This window comes from Micrasema longulum, unplaced genomic scaffold (assembly GCF_059751315.1).
Source record: "Micrasema longulum isolate JH-2025_06_02 unplaced genomic scaffold, ASM5975131v1 h1tg002575l, whole genome shotgun sequence".
In the NCBI taxonomy this organism is placed as follows: Eukaryota; Metazoa; Arthropoda; class Insecta; order Trichoptera; family Brachycentridae; genus Micrasema; species Micrasema longulum.
The window spans coordinates 425-16,294 of record NW_028279713.1 but is presented as its reverse complement, the minus strand read 5'-3'; the positions used below and the strand labels follow the sequence as shown (position 1 = coordinate 16,294).

General features: G+C 33.3%; 1 protein-coding gene across 1 annotated transcript in view; it reads left to right on the top strand.

Annotated features, from left to right (window-relative positions):
- ATP7 (copper-transporting ATPase 1) overlaps nt 1–14,250 on the top strand; it is a gene marked incomplete at its 3' end in the record, with an annotated part of 41,793 nt that extends 27,543 nt beyond the window's left edge. Inside the window, exons 14-21 of the mRNA XM_088240719.1 lie at nt 198–351; nt 3,195–3,324; nt 3,404–3,546; nt 5,041–5,133; nt 7,137–7,247; nt 9,905–10,054; nt 10,494–10,564; nt 14,126–14,250. Coding sequence (XP_088096845.1) covers nt 198–351; nt 3,195–3,324; nt 3,404–3,546; nt 5,041–5,133; nt 7,137–7,247; nt 9,905–10,054; nt 10,494–10,564; nt 14,126–14,250 — 977 coding nt within the window. The remainder of the gene's footprint in view (nt 1–197; nt 352–3,194; nt 3,325–3,403; nt 3,547–5,040; nt 5,134–7,136; nt 7,248–9,904; nt 10,055–10,493; nt 10,565–14,125) is intronic.
- Nucleotides 14,251–15,870: the final 1,620 nt, after the last annotated feature.

Genomic DNA, 15,870 nt, shown 5'->3' with positions numbered 1-15,870 from the left:
TGGTTCCTTTATCCTTCTTCTTTCCTTCCCGTCCCCTCTCCTCTCTTCATAGTATAGTGATAATTTTTTTTTATATATTTTTATTTTGTTAATCTTTGTTTTTAATTTTTGCATAAAATTGTATGATTCAATATGTCTAGATGCCTAGGCTTCCATATTCTCAACAGATTCATCTAATATTGCTCGTCATGTTTCAGCTCCAGTGCGAAGTTCCCCACTAAAATATGCGACGTAGAAGTGGAGTTATGTGAAGACCCAACTGCGAGACAGCAGCAACAGCTTGACAATATTCTGGAAGCCGGTTCCATTGAGGAAATGGATATTCAGGAAATGGGAGATGTGTTGCAGACCGTAAGCATGACAATATTTGAGTACATTTTATTTTGATCGACAATTACCACAAAGATGGAGAATATTTTAGAAAAGGGAATATGGAAGTCTAGGCACTTACAGGGCTTATGACCTGTGATTGGCTGGTTTAAGTGGCCACTTTAAACACTGTAACATTCACCATTTTGCCTATGTTCAAACATCCATATTTCTTCAATTATTCCATCTGTTGATTTAAAAAAAAAATATATATTTATTCATTTTTTATTTAACTTTTTGTACATAATGTTATTTGTACATTGGCGGGCTTATTGCCAAATGGCAATTTCTTCCAACCAACCAATAAAATAAAAGTTTTATTTTTATAATTCAAGTTACAGAACATATTCAATAGAAAAAAAAGATTAAAAAGCTAAAAATATATAAAAACAGAAATAAACGTATTTGTTTATAAATTACCTTAAATCAAAACTATTACTCAATGGGAAAAAGGAAAAAAGAGGAAAGAGGAAAAAGGAAAAAGGAAAGGAGGAGAGATTAAGGAAGAGAAAGGAGATGTTTCTTCAGACGTGATTTTATTTTATTTTTATTTTGCACCACAACAGGCCAGGAGGCCCAATTACAGTGGTGAATTACATCACAGAACACCCAGGCTTGAGAAAAATCCCATTTTAATTTTTGTGTTCTCACCGGGAATCGAACCCGGAACCTTCCGTGCGTGAGTCAAGCGTCTTGACTACTACACTACGGAGGCCGCCTAGTTTTATTTATTTTTTTAAATTTTAGTGAAGTTAAAGAGCTGAAACCTTTATTGTTGAGAAGAGATTCATCTGATCTAATTATTTCACATGCTAGGCAACTTCTGAAAACAATTTTTCAATTTTTAAAGCTTCTTCTTGGACCAGTTGGTTTTATCGCAATATTTTAAGTTTGTCTTTTTATTGTTCCTAAAAATTAAGAGGACCATGAATTAAATTTTCTATTTCAATTTTATTTATTCATATATATGTACATTACGAAACGAAACTGTGACAGAATAAGCCTGCTTGAAGGCTTAACCAACAAATGCGTCCTGGAAATATTTCGAGGATTGGAAAAAATGCTGGCAAACATGTATTACATCTGACGGTGATTACTTTAAATCGGACGGTATTAATATTGAGGAATAAATCTACACAAATCCAGTGTGATTTTTTATCAAACTGTGTACCTGCCAAGAAAAATAGAGCTAAGTTGGGCTGCTTTCGGCAAGCTAAAGTATATTTCAGAAAATATACAAGTCCCATTATGTTTAAAAAGACAAGTCTACGAATCATGTATATTGCCAGTGACGATATACGTACTAAAAACCAAACTTGTGACATAAAAAAGTAGCCAGAAAGTAAAATGCACCCAATGATCCACGGAAAGCTAGATGAAGGTACCGCTGAACCAGATTTGTAGATTTGGATCGTTCAGCAAAATTGAAATGGCAGTATGCAGAACACTTGGTGAGAAAAAATTATGACAGGCGAGACCCAGAATAAAAAAGTGGAGACCACGGGCAAACAGAAGAGATGTTGGAAGGACACAGAAAAGACGTGCTAACGACATTTTCTCGATAGCCAAGGAGATGATTACAGATAGAAAGATTACAGAATTTCTTGCCAATTAATGCTAAGCAAACATTAGTCCAGAGCTTACTTCTTCCACTCCTTGACTATGCGGATGTATGTTATCCAGACGCTAACTCTGAATTACTTGATAAGTTAGAACGATTGCAGAATATTTGTACACGTTATATCTTTGATCTTCGCAAATTCCACCACATAACTGAATATCGCACGCAACTACACTGGCTCAGTATCAGGCATAGAAGAAACATTCACATTCTATCACTTCTTCACAATATTTTAAATAATCCCACTTCGCCTGTTTATCTGAGAGAGCTCTTCCAACCTCTATCACAACACGGACTGTCTGCGTTCTAGTAATGAGAGAACCCTTTTAATACCCTTTCATCGCTCTAATTTTCTTGCCTCCTCTTTCACAGTAGTAGCTGCTCGATTGTGAAATAATCTACCCACTAATGTTAGAGACTTCTTTATTTACATTTAAGTCAAGATTGAAATGTCACTATCTAAATATTTTAGTTGTTCCTTTATCCTTCTTCTTTCCTTCCCATCCCCTCTCCTTACTTCATAGTATAGTGTTAATTTTTATATATTTTTATTTTGTCAATCTTTGTTTTTAATTTTTGTATAAAATTGTATGATTCAATATGTCCATGTACTTGTAATTTTCTCAAACTGAACGGTTTGGGTAGGAAGAAATTGCCTCAAGGCAATATAATAATATGTATATTTATATTGGATATGTATATAAAGTGTTAAATAAATAAAAATGCAGTTTGAGGCAAAAGAATTATTGATTTTTTGCAGTCTAGTTGTATTGGATTCTATGGAAAATGATGATGAAAATGACTTGATCAATCAATGGACTGTGAAACCCCACTGGGGTATAAAAACAAAAGTTTGATAATAGCAAATTTCGACTTCTAGTGGCACGGTTGGGCACATGAAAAGAAAACGGTTTGGGTAGGTAGGAAGAAATTTCCTTAAGTCAATATGCCCGCCCTTATATGTAAATAAATTGTATACGTATATAAAGTGTTAAATAAATAAAAAAAAATGAAAAAAGCGGGGTATAAAAAGGAGTAGAAACGTTTGGGAGAGGCAGTGAAGAGAACAGGGCGGAAGAAGTGTACAATTCAATGTTGCAAGGATGTTTAAATCAAATCGAGACAGTTTGCGGTCTCGCGGTAGTGTCGTGGACTCCGCATTAAGAGATTGGAAGTGGTTTCATTATGGCTATTTTGTTTTCAGGAACATCGCATAATTGTCGGCAACCGGGAGTGGATCGCCCGCCACGGCCTCATCCTTCCAGTTCGCGCAGAAGAGGCCCTCAAAGCCGAGGAAGAGATGGGCCGAACAGCGGTGCTGTGCGCCATTGACGGTAACACTTTATCCCTTCCACGCTGCGCCTTTTCCTTTCTGGAGTGGGATCCGGTAAATTCAGTTAATTTTCTTTATAGGAAATATTTGCTGCGCTATATCGGTGGCGGATAGAGTGAAACCAGAGGCGGCCCTGTGCGTCGCCTCACTGCGGCGACGCGGGATGAACGTTGTTCTTTTGACCGGAGATAATCGGAACACGGCCGCGTCGATAGCTGCGCAGGTTATACAATTTTATCAATATATTACTTTTTGAGATTGGAGAGCGAATTCTGGCAACAAAGTAAACGGCGCACTGAGAACAGTAATCTATATATATAAAACAAAGATACTTCCTTTCAAGGTAATGCCACTGCATGACATAATCAATACTATTTTAAATATCATCAACTTTTCTACTCACTCAAATTTAAAATACACATTTGGTCATAATATTCATAATTACAATATGCGTTATTCAAGGAATCTTCATGTGTCTAAGTTTCGCTCAACAAAGTTTGGCAGTAGGTCCTTGGAAAATATTGGCCATTCCGAATATAATAAGCTGCCTGATGAGCTAAGACACGAAAAACTGAATAAAAAATCCAGAAGTGTCGCAATTAAAAATATTTCGTAAATCTTTTTGATAGTGATAATTATTAATGTAGTTTATATAAAATGGTGTTTTATGTTTCTTATACAATAATGTTTTCTTTTTATTTCGGATGTATTAATTTGTATGATTTGGGACCGTACATAAGAAAAATGTACGGTCCCAAATGAGTTTCTTTAATAACTCCTGTGAGTATAATATGTAATTTTTGTATTATATGTTTTATAAATAATAAAAATAAAAAAATTAAAAAAGAAAAAAAAAGGCAATGCTCGTATGTGTGTCCCCGATAGACTCAATAACTACTGGACGGATTTACGTGCGGTTATCAGCAAACTAGATATTTGCCATGAGCATATTTATAGCTCTTAAAATCTTCAATTGTTGAATATTTTAAGAGCTATAAATTTTTGATTTTGATTTTGAAAAAAGTTAAGAGCATAAATGTTTTATTTATTGTCACCAGGGCTGCATTCAACGAGAATGCATCTACAAGAAAAATGGAAGAATGTTGTTTTTTGTGCGTAAAAAAGTTTGTTTTCTGATAATTTTTTTTGTAATTATTTTTTTTACAAAATACATAAGAGGTAAAACAGAGCATTAAAAAAATAAAGGATAATTACATGGCACTGAAATACATATTAACAGTAAAAATAGTAAACAAAAAAAACCCACAAAGGCATGGCCTGTTTGTGAATAGACAAGAAATGTTTATGAATTTTTGCTCCTATAATAAATAGACAGTTATAATATTTTTGTGTAACGTAAGAAATAGGAAAGAAAATATTCTGTAAAAGATTATAATGTATTTTCTTTTTATAGTTATTAAAAAAGGAAATAAAAAATATTAAAAAAACATTAAAATATTCCTTATTATTAAAGGGCAACAAAATATATTGTAGAAAATGTTTACAAACAACATTCGCTTTTTATAGATCCCAATCAGATTCTTTCTTTTAATTCCTTATAATTTCTACCCATTTATTTCTATTTAATGGATTTTCAGTAATGATAAAATAATATTAACTGACAGCTAATATTATGCATTTTTTCACAAATTGTGTGTATTTTTGATTGAACTGATTGCTATTATTAAGTAACTGTATTTATTTTATTTAATTTTAGGTTGGAATAGAACAAGTGTTTGCTGAAGTTTTGCCCTCGCATAAAGTTGCCAAAATACAAAAATTACAGGAGTCTGGACAGCGTGTTGCAATGGTAAATATTATTCATCTTAATGTAGGTAAAATATGCAAAAAAATAATTAAAATTTATAAAAAAGGGAAATAAAAATTGGTTAGTCTTGATTTGGATTGACGAAAAAATCTTTTAATCCTCTGTTTCTTTTATCATTATTATTATGGATAACTTATATAGCACCATTTTCGTAATAAAATACCTCAAGGGCGCTTTACATGGTGATTATATTGTTAAATTAATTTAATTGAAGCTTTTAAATTTGTAATTTAATTAAAACAATTTATTTTGTTGTCACGTGCTACGGATTTATTCAAATGATTTAGAGAACAAGTGGGTTTTAAGTTTTTTCCGAAACATCACTTCACTCTCACAGCCTCGCACCTCTGCTGGGAGAGCATTCCATGCCGTAGGGCCTGCGACCGCAAATGCGCGTTCACTAAATTTAGTGCGCTGTTTGCGTAGAGGTATAATAACTTTTCCTCTCGCCGTAGACGTAGCTGATCTAAGCGTGAGACGCCTGTCAGCTAGTTCATCTGGAATGCATAGTTCCCTTAGATATTCCGGAGCAGAGTTGTGCAGTGACTTATACATAAGCCAACAGAGTTTGTATTCCACCCTCTGTGGTAAATGTAGCCAGTGTAGTTCCCGAAGTAGTGAAGTGATATGACTGAACTTAGAGATTCCGAAAATAAGTCTCGCTGCGGCATTCAATACAGACTGTAGGCGAGTCATTTTGTTCATTGGTAGACCTGCGTAGATACCATTACAATAATCGACTCTAGACACTACAAACGCATTTATTAATTGACGGGCGGCATCATGATGACATTGTCATGTGTATTTAAATTGTGTTTGTTTAATTTTTTAATTTAAAAAAAAAATATTTAGAGATATTCCTTAAAATAGACAAGACCTATGTAAGACCTCTATTGGACACCAAGTATGGTATCCCTACTTCCCTAAAGACATCGAGCTTCTGGAAGAAGTCCAAAGATGTGCTACGAAAATCCCCAAATTATTCAAAAGCATGCAATGATAGATTAAAAGCTCTAGGACTTACATCATTGGAAGAACGAGAGAAGAGAGGGGACTTGATAGAAACTTATAAGATACTCAATATTTACCATGACTGCCCCCTGCATGAGATGTATCAATTAAATCCCAACACTAATTTACGGGGTCATAACTGGAAGTTCTATCGTCCCCAATTCCACTTCATTCCTAATAAAAGCTTCCTTTCCAGCAGGTTGGTTTCAGACTGGAATAAATTGCCAAGCCTATAGTCCTTAAAATATAGCTTTATTAGAATGACGGTTGTCAGCAAAAGTGACGACATAACTTTGTAGTAACGTCTAAGGAGTGATTTATATTGAGACACGAAAAATCATTTTTATCTGGCGTGTTAATTTATTTTTTTAATTCAGTGCTTGACACATAAATAAAATCAGTTTTAAAACCAAAATTAACTTAATTATTAACGACGTTCTTACAAGGTTACATCATTTTGCAAAAATGTTAGAGATGGGACAAATTGATCAATGTAATTTACGAATAAAAAAATAATTTGATAATGTTCACGAAAAAAGTATAAATGCCTTATTTTTTGGTGAATAATTGTATTCAAATAGGCTTGTTTTTGCATTTTTATATCAATTTTCGGAAACAGAGTTTCATGTTTGCATGGAAAAACTGATAAAATCGATTTGATCGGTACATGATCAGTGATCAGTAATTTCCCATCACTAGTGGCATTAGTTTGACAGCTGTCATTTAAACCAAGCTATATTTTAAGGACTATAGTTGTCCGTTTCATTTCAGTCAACCAGTTTATAAACTGTTTGGATGCTTTTTTTTTAGAAAAAGGAATTTGGACAAAAAGCAGTACATGAGGTATAGATATAGTAACAAATAATAATAACTATCTATCAAGATTATATAATTATGCTATCTGGATTATTACAACAGAGATGGAGATCATTTTTGAGAAGGGAATATGGCATTGATTTACATACTTGTTCCAGATAGGTGATGGTGTCAACGACTCTCCGGCTTTGGCCCAGGCTGATGTTGGAATCGCCATAGCAGCGGGAACCGACGTCGCCGTAGAGGCAGCGGATGTCGTCTTGATGAGGGTAAGTCTTTATTTGTCTTCTGATTAATCGCTGTCGACGATAACTATGAAATTTCAATGGGGCCAATCGTCGGCGTCATGTTTTTACTAACAATAAGGACAAAGGAATTTGGTGACCGTCCTGCTTGTTGATTTTATGACTCGAGGACCACAATAAATTCGGAATATTATTGCGAGACCTTGAATAAACTCCGAAGAGCCAGCCAAAATCGCCAGAGAGGAAGACTGACGAAAGGCCAAAGACTGCACCACGACAATACGCGCCCGCACGTCTCTCGCCAAACCGAGGATTTAATCGAAAATTTTGTCTGGGATCTCGTTGAACAGACTCCCTACAGCCCTCATCTTGCACCGAGTGACTTTCACTTGTTTCCGAGATTAAAGCAACACTCGGGTGGACAACGTTTCGAGACTGATGAAAGAGTGCAGGAAGCGGTCAGCAAATTCCTCCACAGACTGGCGGCGGACTTCTTTGAAGCTGGATTAGTAAAATCTGGTGATTATGTTGAAAAATAGTTAAGAAATTAAGCTTTCCAATGATGTATATTTCAGTTCAAATAAAAAATGCCTTAAACCTGAAAAAAAATTGAGAACCTTATATTTTATACAACCCTCGTACATATATATATATACACCAGTGGCGTGTCGTCCATACATGCGGCGCATGCCTTTAATACTGGAAAACTATGTAGGTAGTAGGTACATAACTTGTAAATGAAATATATGTACACTCTCATTATTAGATCTCACATAAGAATATGTTTATGTGTGCCCTATTTCAAGATTTAAAATAATAAAAATAAAAAACATCAAGTATTTTAATCATAGATTATTGATGTAATTATGAAACGTAATCGCCCCTAAAATCGGCAACAACTAACCACGCATCACGGCTGACCGCAGCCGACCGACGAACTGATACGCATATAAAATATTAGATGCGCAAACGCTCAAAATGCTCCTGGGATTAATAGTTAGCGCAAGCGCATCAGAACTTAAACCGCTATTCCGCCCGTGTATTGTAGTGTTTTATACTGTTATATCAACCTACATTACCAACTGTGCATGCTGCTCGGATTTTGCATTCATATGGGGATAAGATTACCTACCAAGTAATAAAAATTCTTTTTGAAATACTTTTCCATTTTTGGGGGTAAGGACTTTTTTGTGGTTTTCTGCATTTTTTTATGTTTATAATTAAAACTGTGAACTAAATTGAGGAAAATATTCAGGAAACAGGATTTTGTGAATATAATTTTCAAAACATTATAATTATGTAACCAAATGAGAATTTCAATCTGTAAAAAAACGATAATTACCTAATTAAATTTTTTATATTTTATTTAGTGTAAAACAGCGTTGTTAGGACTCTTGACGTTTTATCACTAAAACAATGTTGACTTCCGGTTTTTATTATGCCTTACCCGAACAACGTAATTTAAAATTATTTTTGAGTTCAGTGTTTTTTTTTTCACGTATAATATAGCTTATCGCGATAACTTTTACATTTTTAACTCCAAAATTACAGTCTGAATTATTATTTTTGTTTTTTATTTTTAGTTATTTGTTTTTTTATCTCATAATCCCTAATATGGCCGCTCAGGGAAGCAATGAATGTGGACTTAACCGCGATGCTAATCGGGAAAATAATTGTAATTGCCTAATTGAATCTTTACTGAAAAGAAGTTTTAGTGGTCTTCCATTTAATTAAAAGGAACGTAATTATTATTATTATTAACAGGATATTTAGTTTTATAGTTTTTTTTTAATCGGCATGGGTGGAAAGTACGCCAGGAAATAGTGGTATGGTGTTCTATCCTCTCTGCCTACCCCTTAGTATAAGACTTTGGATTTGCATCATTTTGGAACAATTTAATAGTAATACATTCAAGTTTCCTCTCAAACATAACCATAATACACGCTTCACGTCTAATGGTGGCTTGGTAGTACCAAAAGTATGTAATTAGTATGGAAATAGAACTTTTAAATATTTAGTACCTAGAATTTTTAATTTATTACCAAAAGAACTTAAATTTAACTCACATTGTAACAAGGGCAAAATAAGAGAGTGGTTACTCGATCAAAAGTTTATATATGAATAGTAGCTTATGTGTAAATATTTTAATTTTTCATATATTTTCTTGTATTTAAAAAATAATTTTATATATTATTATTTGTATAAACATGTTTATTCTGATCTTTCCGGCTGTTAATTTTTATCTGTTATTCATTGTTTTTATAAATGTAAATAATATTATTAAGTTAGTATAAATATAATCTTCACCAACAAGCTACAGAAAGTGGCTTGGTGGGATTTTAGTTTTAGTAAAAATATAACAATTGATTTTTTTTTTTAAATTGTAAAAATGTATAATTATACTTTTTTTCTTCACGTGTCATGTCGGGTCTCCCCGACGTTGACGATCTCTTGGGAGAAAGCTTCCCTATCCTGAGCAGTGCGAAACAGCTCCTCCACAGTTCTATGTCGAGCCGGGAGATTCTTCGCACCCCTGGTCCATTTAAGGACCGCCCGGGACTCGGGGCCATTGTTTGGTTTCTCTTCATAGTGATATCCTGGGAATACAATAATATTACAAATAATTGATGATGAACTAGATTTTCGTCCACCATAATTCTAAATAAGGGTGATGTTTTCAGAGTGACTTACTGGACGTGGTGGGTTGCATCGAGCTCTCTCGCTGCACAGTCCGCCGAGTTAGACTGAACTTCCTATTTGCGTCGGTGTACAACTTGCTGGGAATACCCCTGGCTTCAGGAGCCCTGGCGTCCTATGGGCTTATACTACAGGTAAAATTGTACAAGCAAACTTATTCATTTCATTTTATTTATTGAAATAAAAAATATCTGTTATTAGCGACTGTTACATGCTTTATGCATAACATATTGAAAGTTTAACTATGTATTTTATACCCAACGGATTGAAAGTGTAACTATATAACATATTTTATACCCAACGGATTGAAAGTGTAACTATATAACATATTTTATACCCAACGGATTGAAAGTGTAACTATATAACATATTTTATACCCAACGGATTGAAAGTGTAACTATATAACATATTTTATACCCAACGGATTGAAAGTGTAGAAACTTCGCATTACAATTTAATGGTCTTATTTTTACCGCACGTCAGAAATATTTTTTTTATCCAATTTCCCGTACTACTGAACTTCCTCATTGTGAAATTAATTTGTTTCCTGAGTATTGTTCGTTTTTTTTCTAGCCGTGGATGGCTTCGGCTGCAATGGCGCTTAGCTCTGTCTCAGTTGTTGGATCTAGTTTATTACTGAAAATGTGAGTCCCTTTCTTTTGCACAGAAATATTTTAATTTCTATAAAAAGTGTTAAAACACTATACAATGTTTATCAGTCTGAAGATTCCCACTAGAGGCTGAAAGCGCTAATTGGTCTATTAAATAAATGGATGTGTACCAAATATTTTAATTTATAACTTATATTTTAATGAGAATGTGAGTGGAATTCTGTCAGGAATAATTGTCAATAAATAACGTAAATTGAATTACGAGGGTTGATTGAAATGCGCTCTCCCTTGACCGGCTTCGAGTTGACCAGACGAGCTGCTGATGTGTATGGGTTATGTAACAGCGGCGAGTCGTGATTTATTTTATAGGTAATCTACAACAAATGTTTATTAATTTGCACCTACATATAAGTACATAATATGTGAGTATTATTATTATTATTTATTTTTTTTATTTAATGCACAAAATACACAATTTTACATAGACACAATTATATGTTTTTTATGTCCCGACTTGTTAGAAAATTCCGTGTTAAGTCGGGACTCTTCAATATATAAATCAAAAATATTTATTAATATATTAAAACAATATACAAGTAATCAAAAAAAATATGCAAAATAATAATATTTTACAACTCGACTAAAATATTTGCCATATATAGATCCCCTAGCACATCAGATGTAAGACATTTTATAGAAGCGTTGAATAATATTCTCATTACCAACACAACCACTGAAAATCATCAATATAAATATAATTAATAATATGCATCCCCAAGCAAATGATTATTTAAATATATTGACTTCTCTTGGTTTAAAATCTTCTCCTTATATTGCTTTTTCAAATTTTAAATGATTACTTGCCATACTTGTTATTCCTTCTTTATTTTTTATTTTTTCTCTGCTGCCATTGGCATGTTTTTATACTTGTTATACTTTTAAACTACTTTTAATTACTTATATTATATATGTTAATAAAATCAATATATTGCTGCTCTTACTATAATGTGTCATTAATTTTGAAGATGTTTTTTAAATTGACCTAAATTTAATTTACTGTCTTATATTTCACTTAAAGATTCTTCTCATCGTTTCTTTGAATCCCTTAAAATTAATATGTGTTTATGTTTTTCCTTTTTTAAAAAAAATGTTATTACTATTTTATTTTATTTTTACATCTGAGTATGTTTTTCATTCTCTATTTCCATTCTTAATTCTTAATTACTCTTACAAGTTTTCTTCATTTTTAATATTATTTCCATTTGTAAATACTCACTACAAACTACAAACCTTAAAATATTTTTTTTTTTTCACTTAAATTTAAATTTTTAAACAACTTTCATTTATGTTTTCTTTTTCCTTCTCTTTTTTATACTTTCATAATTAACATTAGATTTAATTGCTTTTTAATATGGAAACTTCACTGGTCCATTAGAATTAAGTCCAATTGTGTAAAATATTAAACTTTGTAACTGTACTGTATGTTTCCTGAATAAAAGAAAATAAAATAAAAAATAAAATAAATACTTACTATGCGTGGTCTCTCTCCTTCTGTAAATGTCCCCACTCGCGAAGTGGGAACTTCGTCTACCTGTATTGATCACGTCTTTGTTAAATCTAAGAATAGTCTTTGTACGTTTTTATACAAATGCGATTTAACTGATCACTATGCAATTATTGCATCCTTATCCCTTAAAAAATCTTTAAATGTTTCTTCTAAATCCTCAATTAAGGAAACAATTGATTACAAAGTTCTGTGTGATCTAGTATCACAAGAAAAAAATATTCAACAATGTTTTGAGTATGTCCAAATGCTTGCAGACTGGCTGGATCTTCTCCCTACGGAGTTATTCATTTCACATTTAAATTTGTTGCAACAGAAAGGTAAAACATTTTTGACCAGGGAATATGGAAGTCTAGTCATTTACAGGGCTTATGACTTGTAATTGGCTGGTTTAATTAGCCACTTTACACACTGTGTAACATTCACCATTCTGCCTATGTTTGAACATCCACATTTCCTCATCTCTTTCTGTGTAAAGTGGCCACTGAAATCAGCCAATGACAGGTCATAAGCCCTGTAAATGCCTAGATTTCCATATTCCTTTCTCAAAAATGTTTTTCCTCTCTGTTGCAATGAATATAAGTAAACATTATAATCATAAATAACATTTTTTTCTGTGGTTCTGTGAAAATTAACTCAAACAATTATTATCAACCGTGCGATATATGTACTTTATTCTATACTATTTTAAAACAATACTTGTACAACAGTTTATTAAAAAACACCACAATGACATTCGGCAGATATTTCCATTATGATTTAACTGTCAACACTGAGCACAGGCTGATTCCTTTTAAAATGAATAATGCCAAAAATAGCCACTTCAAACGCCACATGTCCTATGTGATACATAATATGTCAACGTTATCCCATCAAAGAAAAATAGTCCTTCAGAAATAATGTTCAAAATACTGGTTTCCAAATAGAGAATCTTCAAGTTAATATTTGTAATCGGCAAGTTTGTTTTAGTACGAAAAAACCACAACTGGATTAAAGATGTAAAATATGGTGTACTTTTATGTATGGAGGAATAAGCTGAGGTAATCGGCTAGTTTCATCGTTCACTGAGAACGGGCTGGGCGCTGGCCGCAATTCATAGATAATTTTTTTGTAGGAAGATGTAAACAGTGGTGGTGATTTATACTGAGTAATAATTATTTTATTTATTTTCGCATTAACGTGGTGACTATAAAACATTAATATCAAAAGTCAAATATAACTTTACTGAAATTTTATCAACTAAATATAATTAACACATTACAACAGAGATGAAGAACATTTAAGAAAAGGTAATATAAAAGTCTAGGCATCTACAGGGCTTATGACCTGTCAATGGCTGGTTTATGTGGCCACTTTACACACTGTGTAACATTCACCATTCTGCCAGCTACCCAGGGAGTTGAATCCAGTCCTTGTCTACAAAAATTTGGACAAACTCAAAATATTGTTGATAAATTACCTGGTCCATGGAGAAGTATAGAAATTGAAAAAATAACATTTTCAGGCGTTGCCTAGTATGTAGGTGAATCTCACCCGCATAAGTAAAGGTTTCAGCTCTTTAACTTCGCAAACATCAACAGATGAAAGAATTGAAGGAATATGGATGTTCAAATATAGGCAGAATGGTGAATGTTACACAGTGTGTAAAGTGGCCACTTAAACCAGCCATTGACAGGTCATAAGCCCTGTAGATGCCTAGACTTCCATATTACCTTCTCTTAAATGTTCCTCATCTCTGTTGTAATATGTTAATTCTATTTATATTTTTTTTTCCTTCTCTTTTTTGTACTTTAAATAATACCCTTACATATAATTACTTTATAATATGGAAACTTCGCTGGTCCATTAGATTTAAGTCTAACTGTGTAAAATATAAAACTTTGTAACTGTACTGTATGTTTCCTAAATAAAAGAAAATATATTTTTTTTTTTAAATAAAAATAATGGTAGGCTGTGCATAATCGATTATTTGTACGATTCGCCCCTGACCTATGGGCAGTTCTGACGAGGATTTTATATCACGATTGCAGGTTTAAAAAACCAACGGCAGCGCAGTTGGAAGCTGAAGGACCAACGCGACTGGAGTCTGTCAGTATACAGGCCATTCCCGCGGTCAACACCACTGGTACCGGGCCCCTGTCGAGGTGCGTATTTGGTTATTTCAAAACAATAAGTTACTTTCATTTTGACGTAATATTACAACATAGATGGAGAATATTTTACAGGTCTTATAACCTCTCATTTTAAGGGGCCACTTAACACATTGTGTATCATTGAATATGAGCTTTCTCTACAAAATTGTTAATAACCTAATGGATAGCCCTGAAATTGTTATAAGCATTTCATATCGAGTCCCTGTCCGTAGAACTCGTCAATCTGTACTCTTTGACATTCCTAACTCAATGACTAATTATATGAAAAATAGCACTCTTCGAGGAATACAGATTACCCATAATGACAGTTTTAGTGACATCGACATATTACACTGTAAATACCATATTTTTATCAGATCTGTTAAAGACATTTTTAATTTATCTCCTGCTTAACTTTTAATTTTGACCTTTAATTTTATTTTTCAATTTTAACTTTTTTAATTCTTAATTTTAACTTTTAATTTTAATTTAAACTTTTAATTTTAATTTTATCTTTTAATTTCAACACTTAATTTTTACTTATTCATATGTATTTCATTTCATTTATTTTTTTTGCACCACAACAGGCCAGGAGGCCCAATTACAGTGGTGAATTACATTACAGAACAACCAGGCTTGAGAAAAATCACATTTTTAATTTTTGTGTTCTCACCGGGAAGCGAACCCGGAACCTTCCGTGCGTGAGTCCAGCGTCTTGACCACTACACCACGGAGGCCGCCACTACCTGTACATCTACTACCTGCATCTAATTAATTATTGTTGATTGTGAATTTTTACTAAGAAATGTAAATGTTCATGGAAGCAGAGAGAGAGGGAGGAAAGTAGAGTTGGAGCTATACAATGTCTTCTCCCTTTTATGTACTTTTTATTTAATATTTATATTTTTATTTTATAAATTAATGTGAAATCTGTAATTGGTCTTACTTTTTTTAATTGTTCTTTTGTGCCTTGTATTTATATAGAGAATAAGTGTCTATCGCAAGAGGCTAAATTAGCAGTTCATAATGGAGTTCTGGTACCAACCCTAATGTATGGAAGCGAAGCGTGGAGTTGGAAAAAAAGGGACGAAAGTAGACTGAATGCTGTTGAAATGCGATCCCTCAGGCGAATGTGCGGAAAAACAATGTATGATAGGTGCCCTAATGTCGAAATTAGAGCAGAATGCAAGGCTGAGTTAAGCATTATCGACAAAATTAAGAAAGGTCTTTTGCGATGGTTCGGTCATGTGGAGCGAATGAATGATGAAAGAACGGCTAAAAAGATTTATGATGCGAATGTGTCTGGTTGTAGAAGTCGAGGAAGGCCGAGAAAGACATGGCATGATCGAGTACAACAAATTCTTGAAAGTGGTCATGTGAAAAGTCGGAATAATCGACGTGCGTGCATGAGAAGATGTATGAATGTGAAGGAAGCAAAGGAAGTGTGCCAGGACAGAGTGGTGTGGCGTTCTATCCTCTCTGCCTACCCCTCTGGGGAAATGGCGTGATGGTTAGTTAGTTAGTTAGTTAGTATGATTTCCTTAATAAATAAATAAATCATTCACCATTCTGCCCATGTTTAAACATCCACATTTCTGCAACTCTTCCATCCGTTGACCTTTGCAAAGTAAAGGAACTGAAAT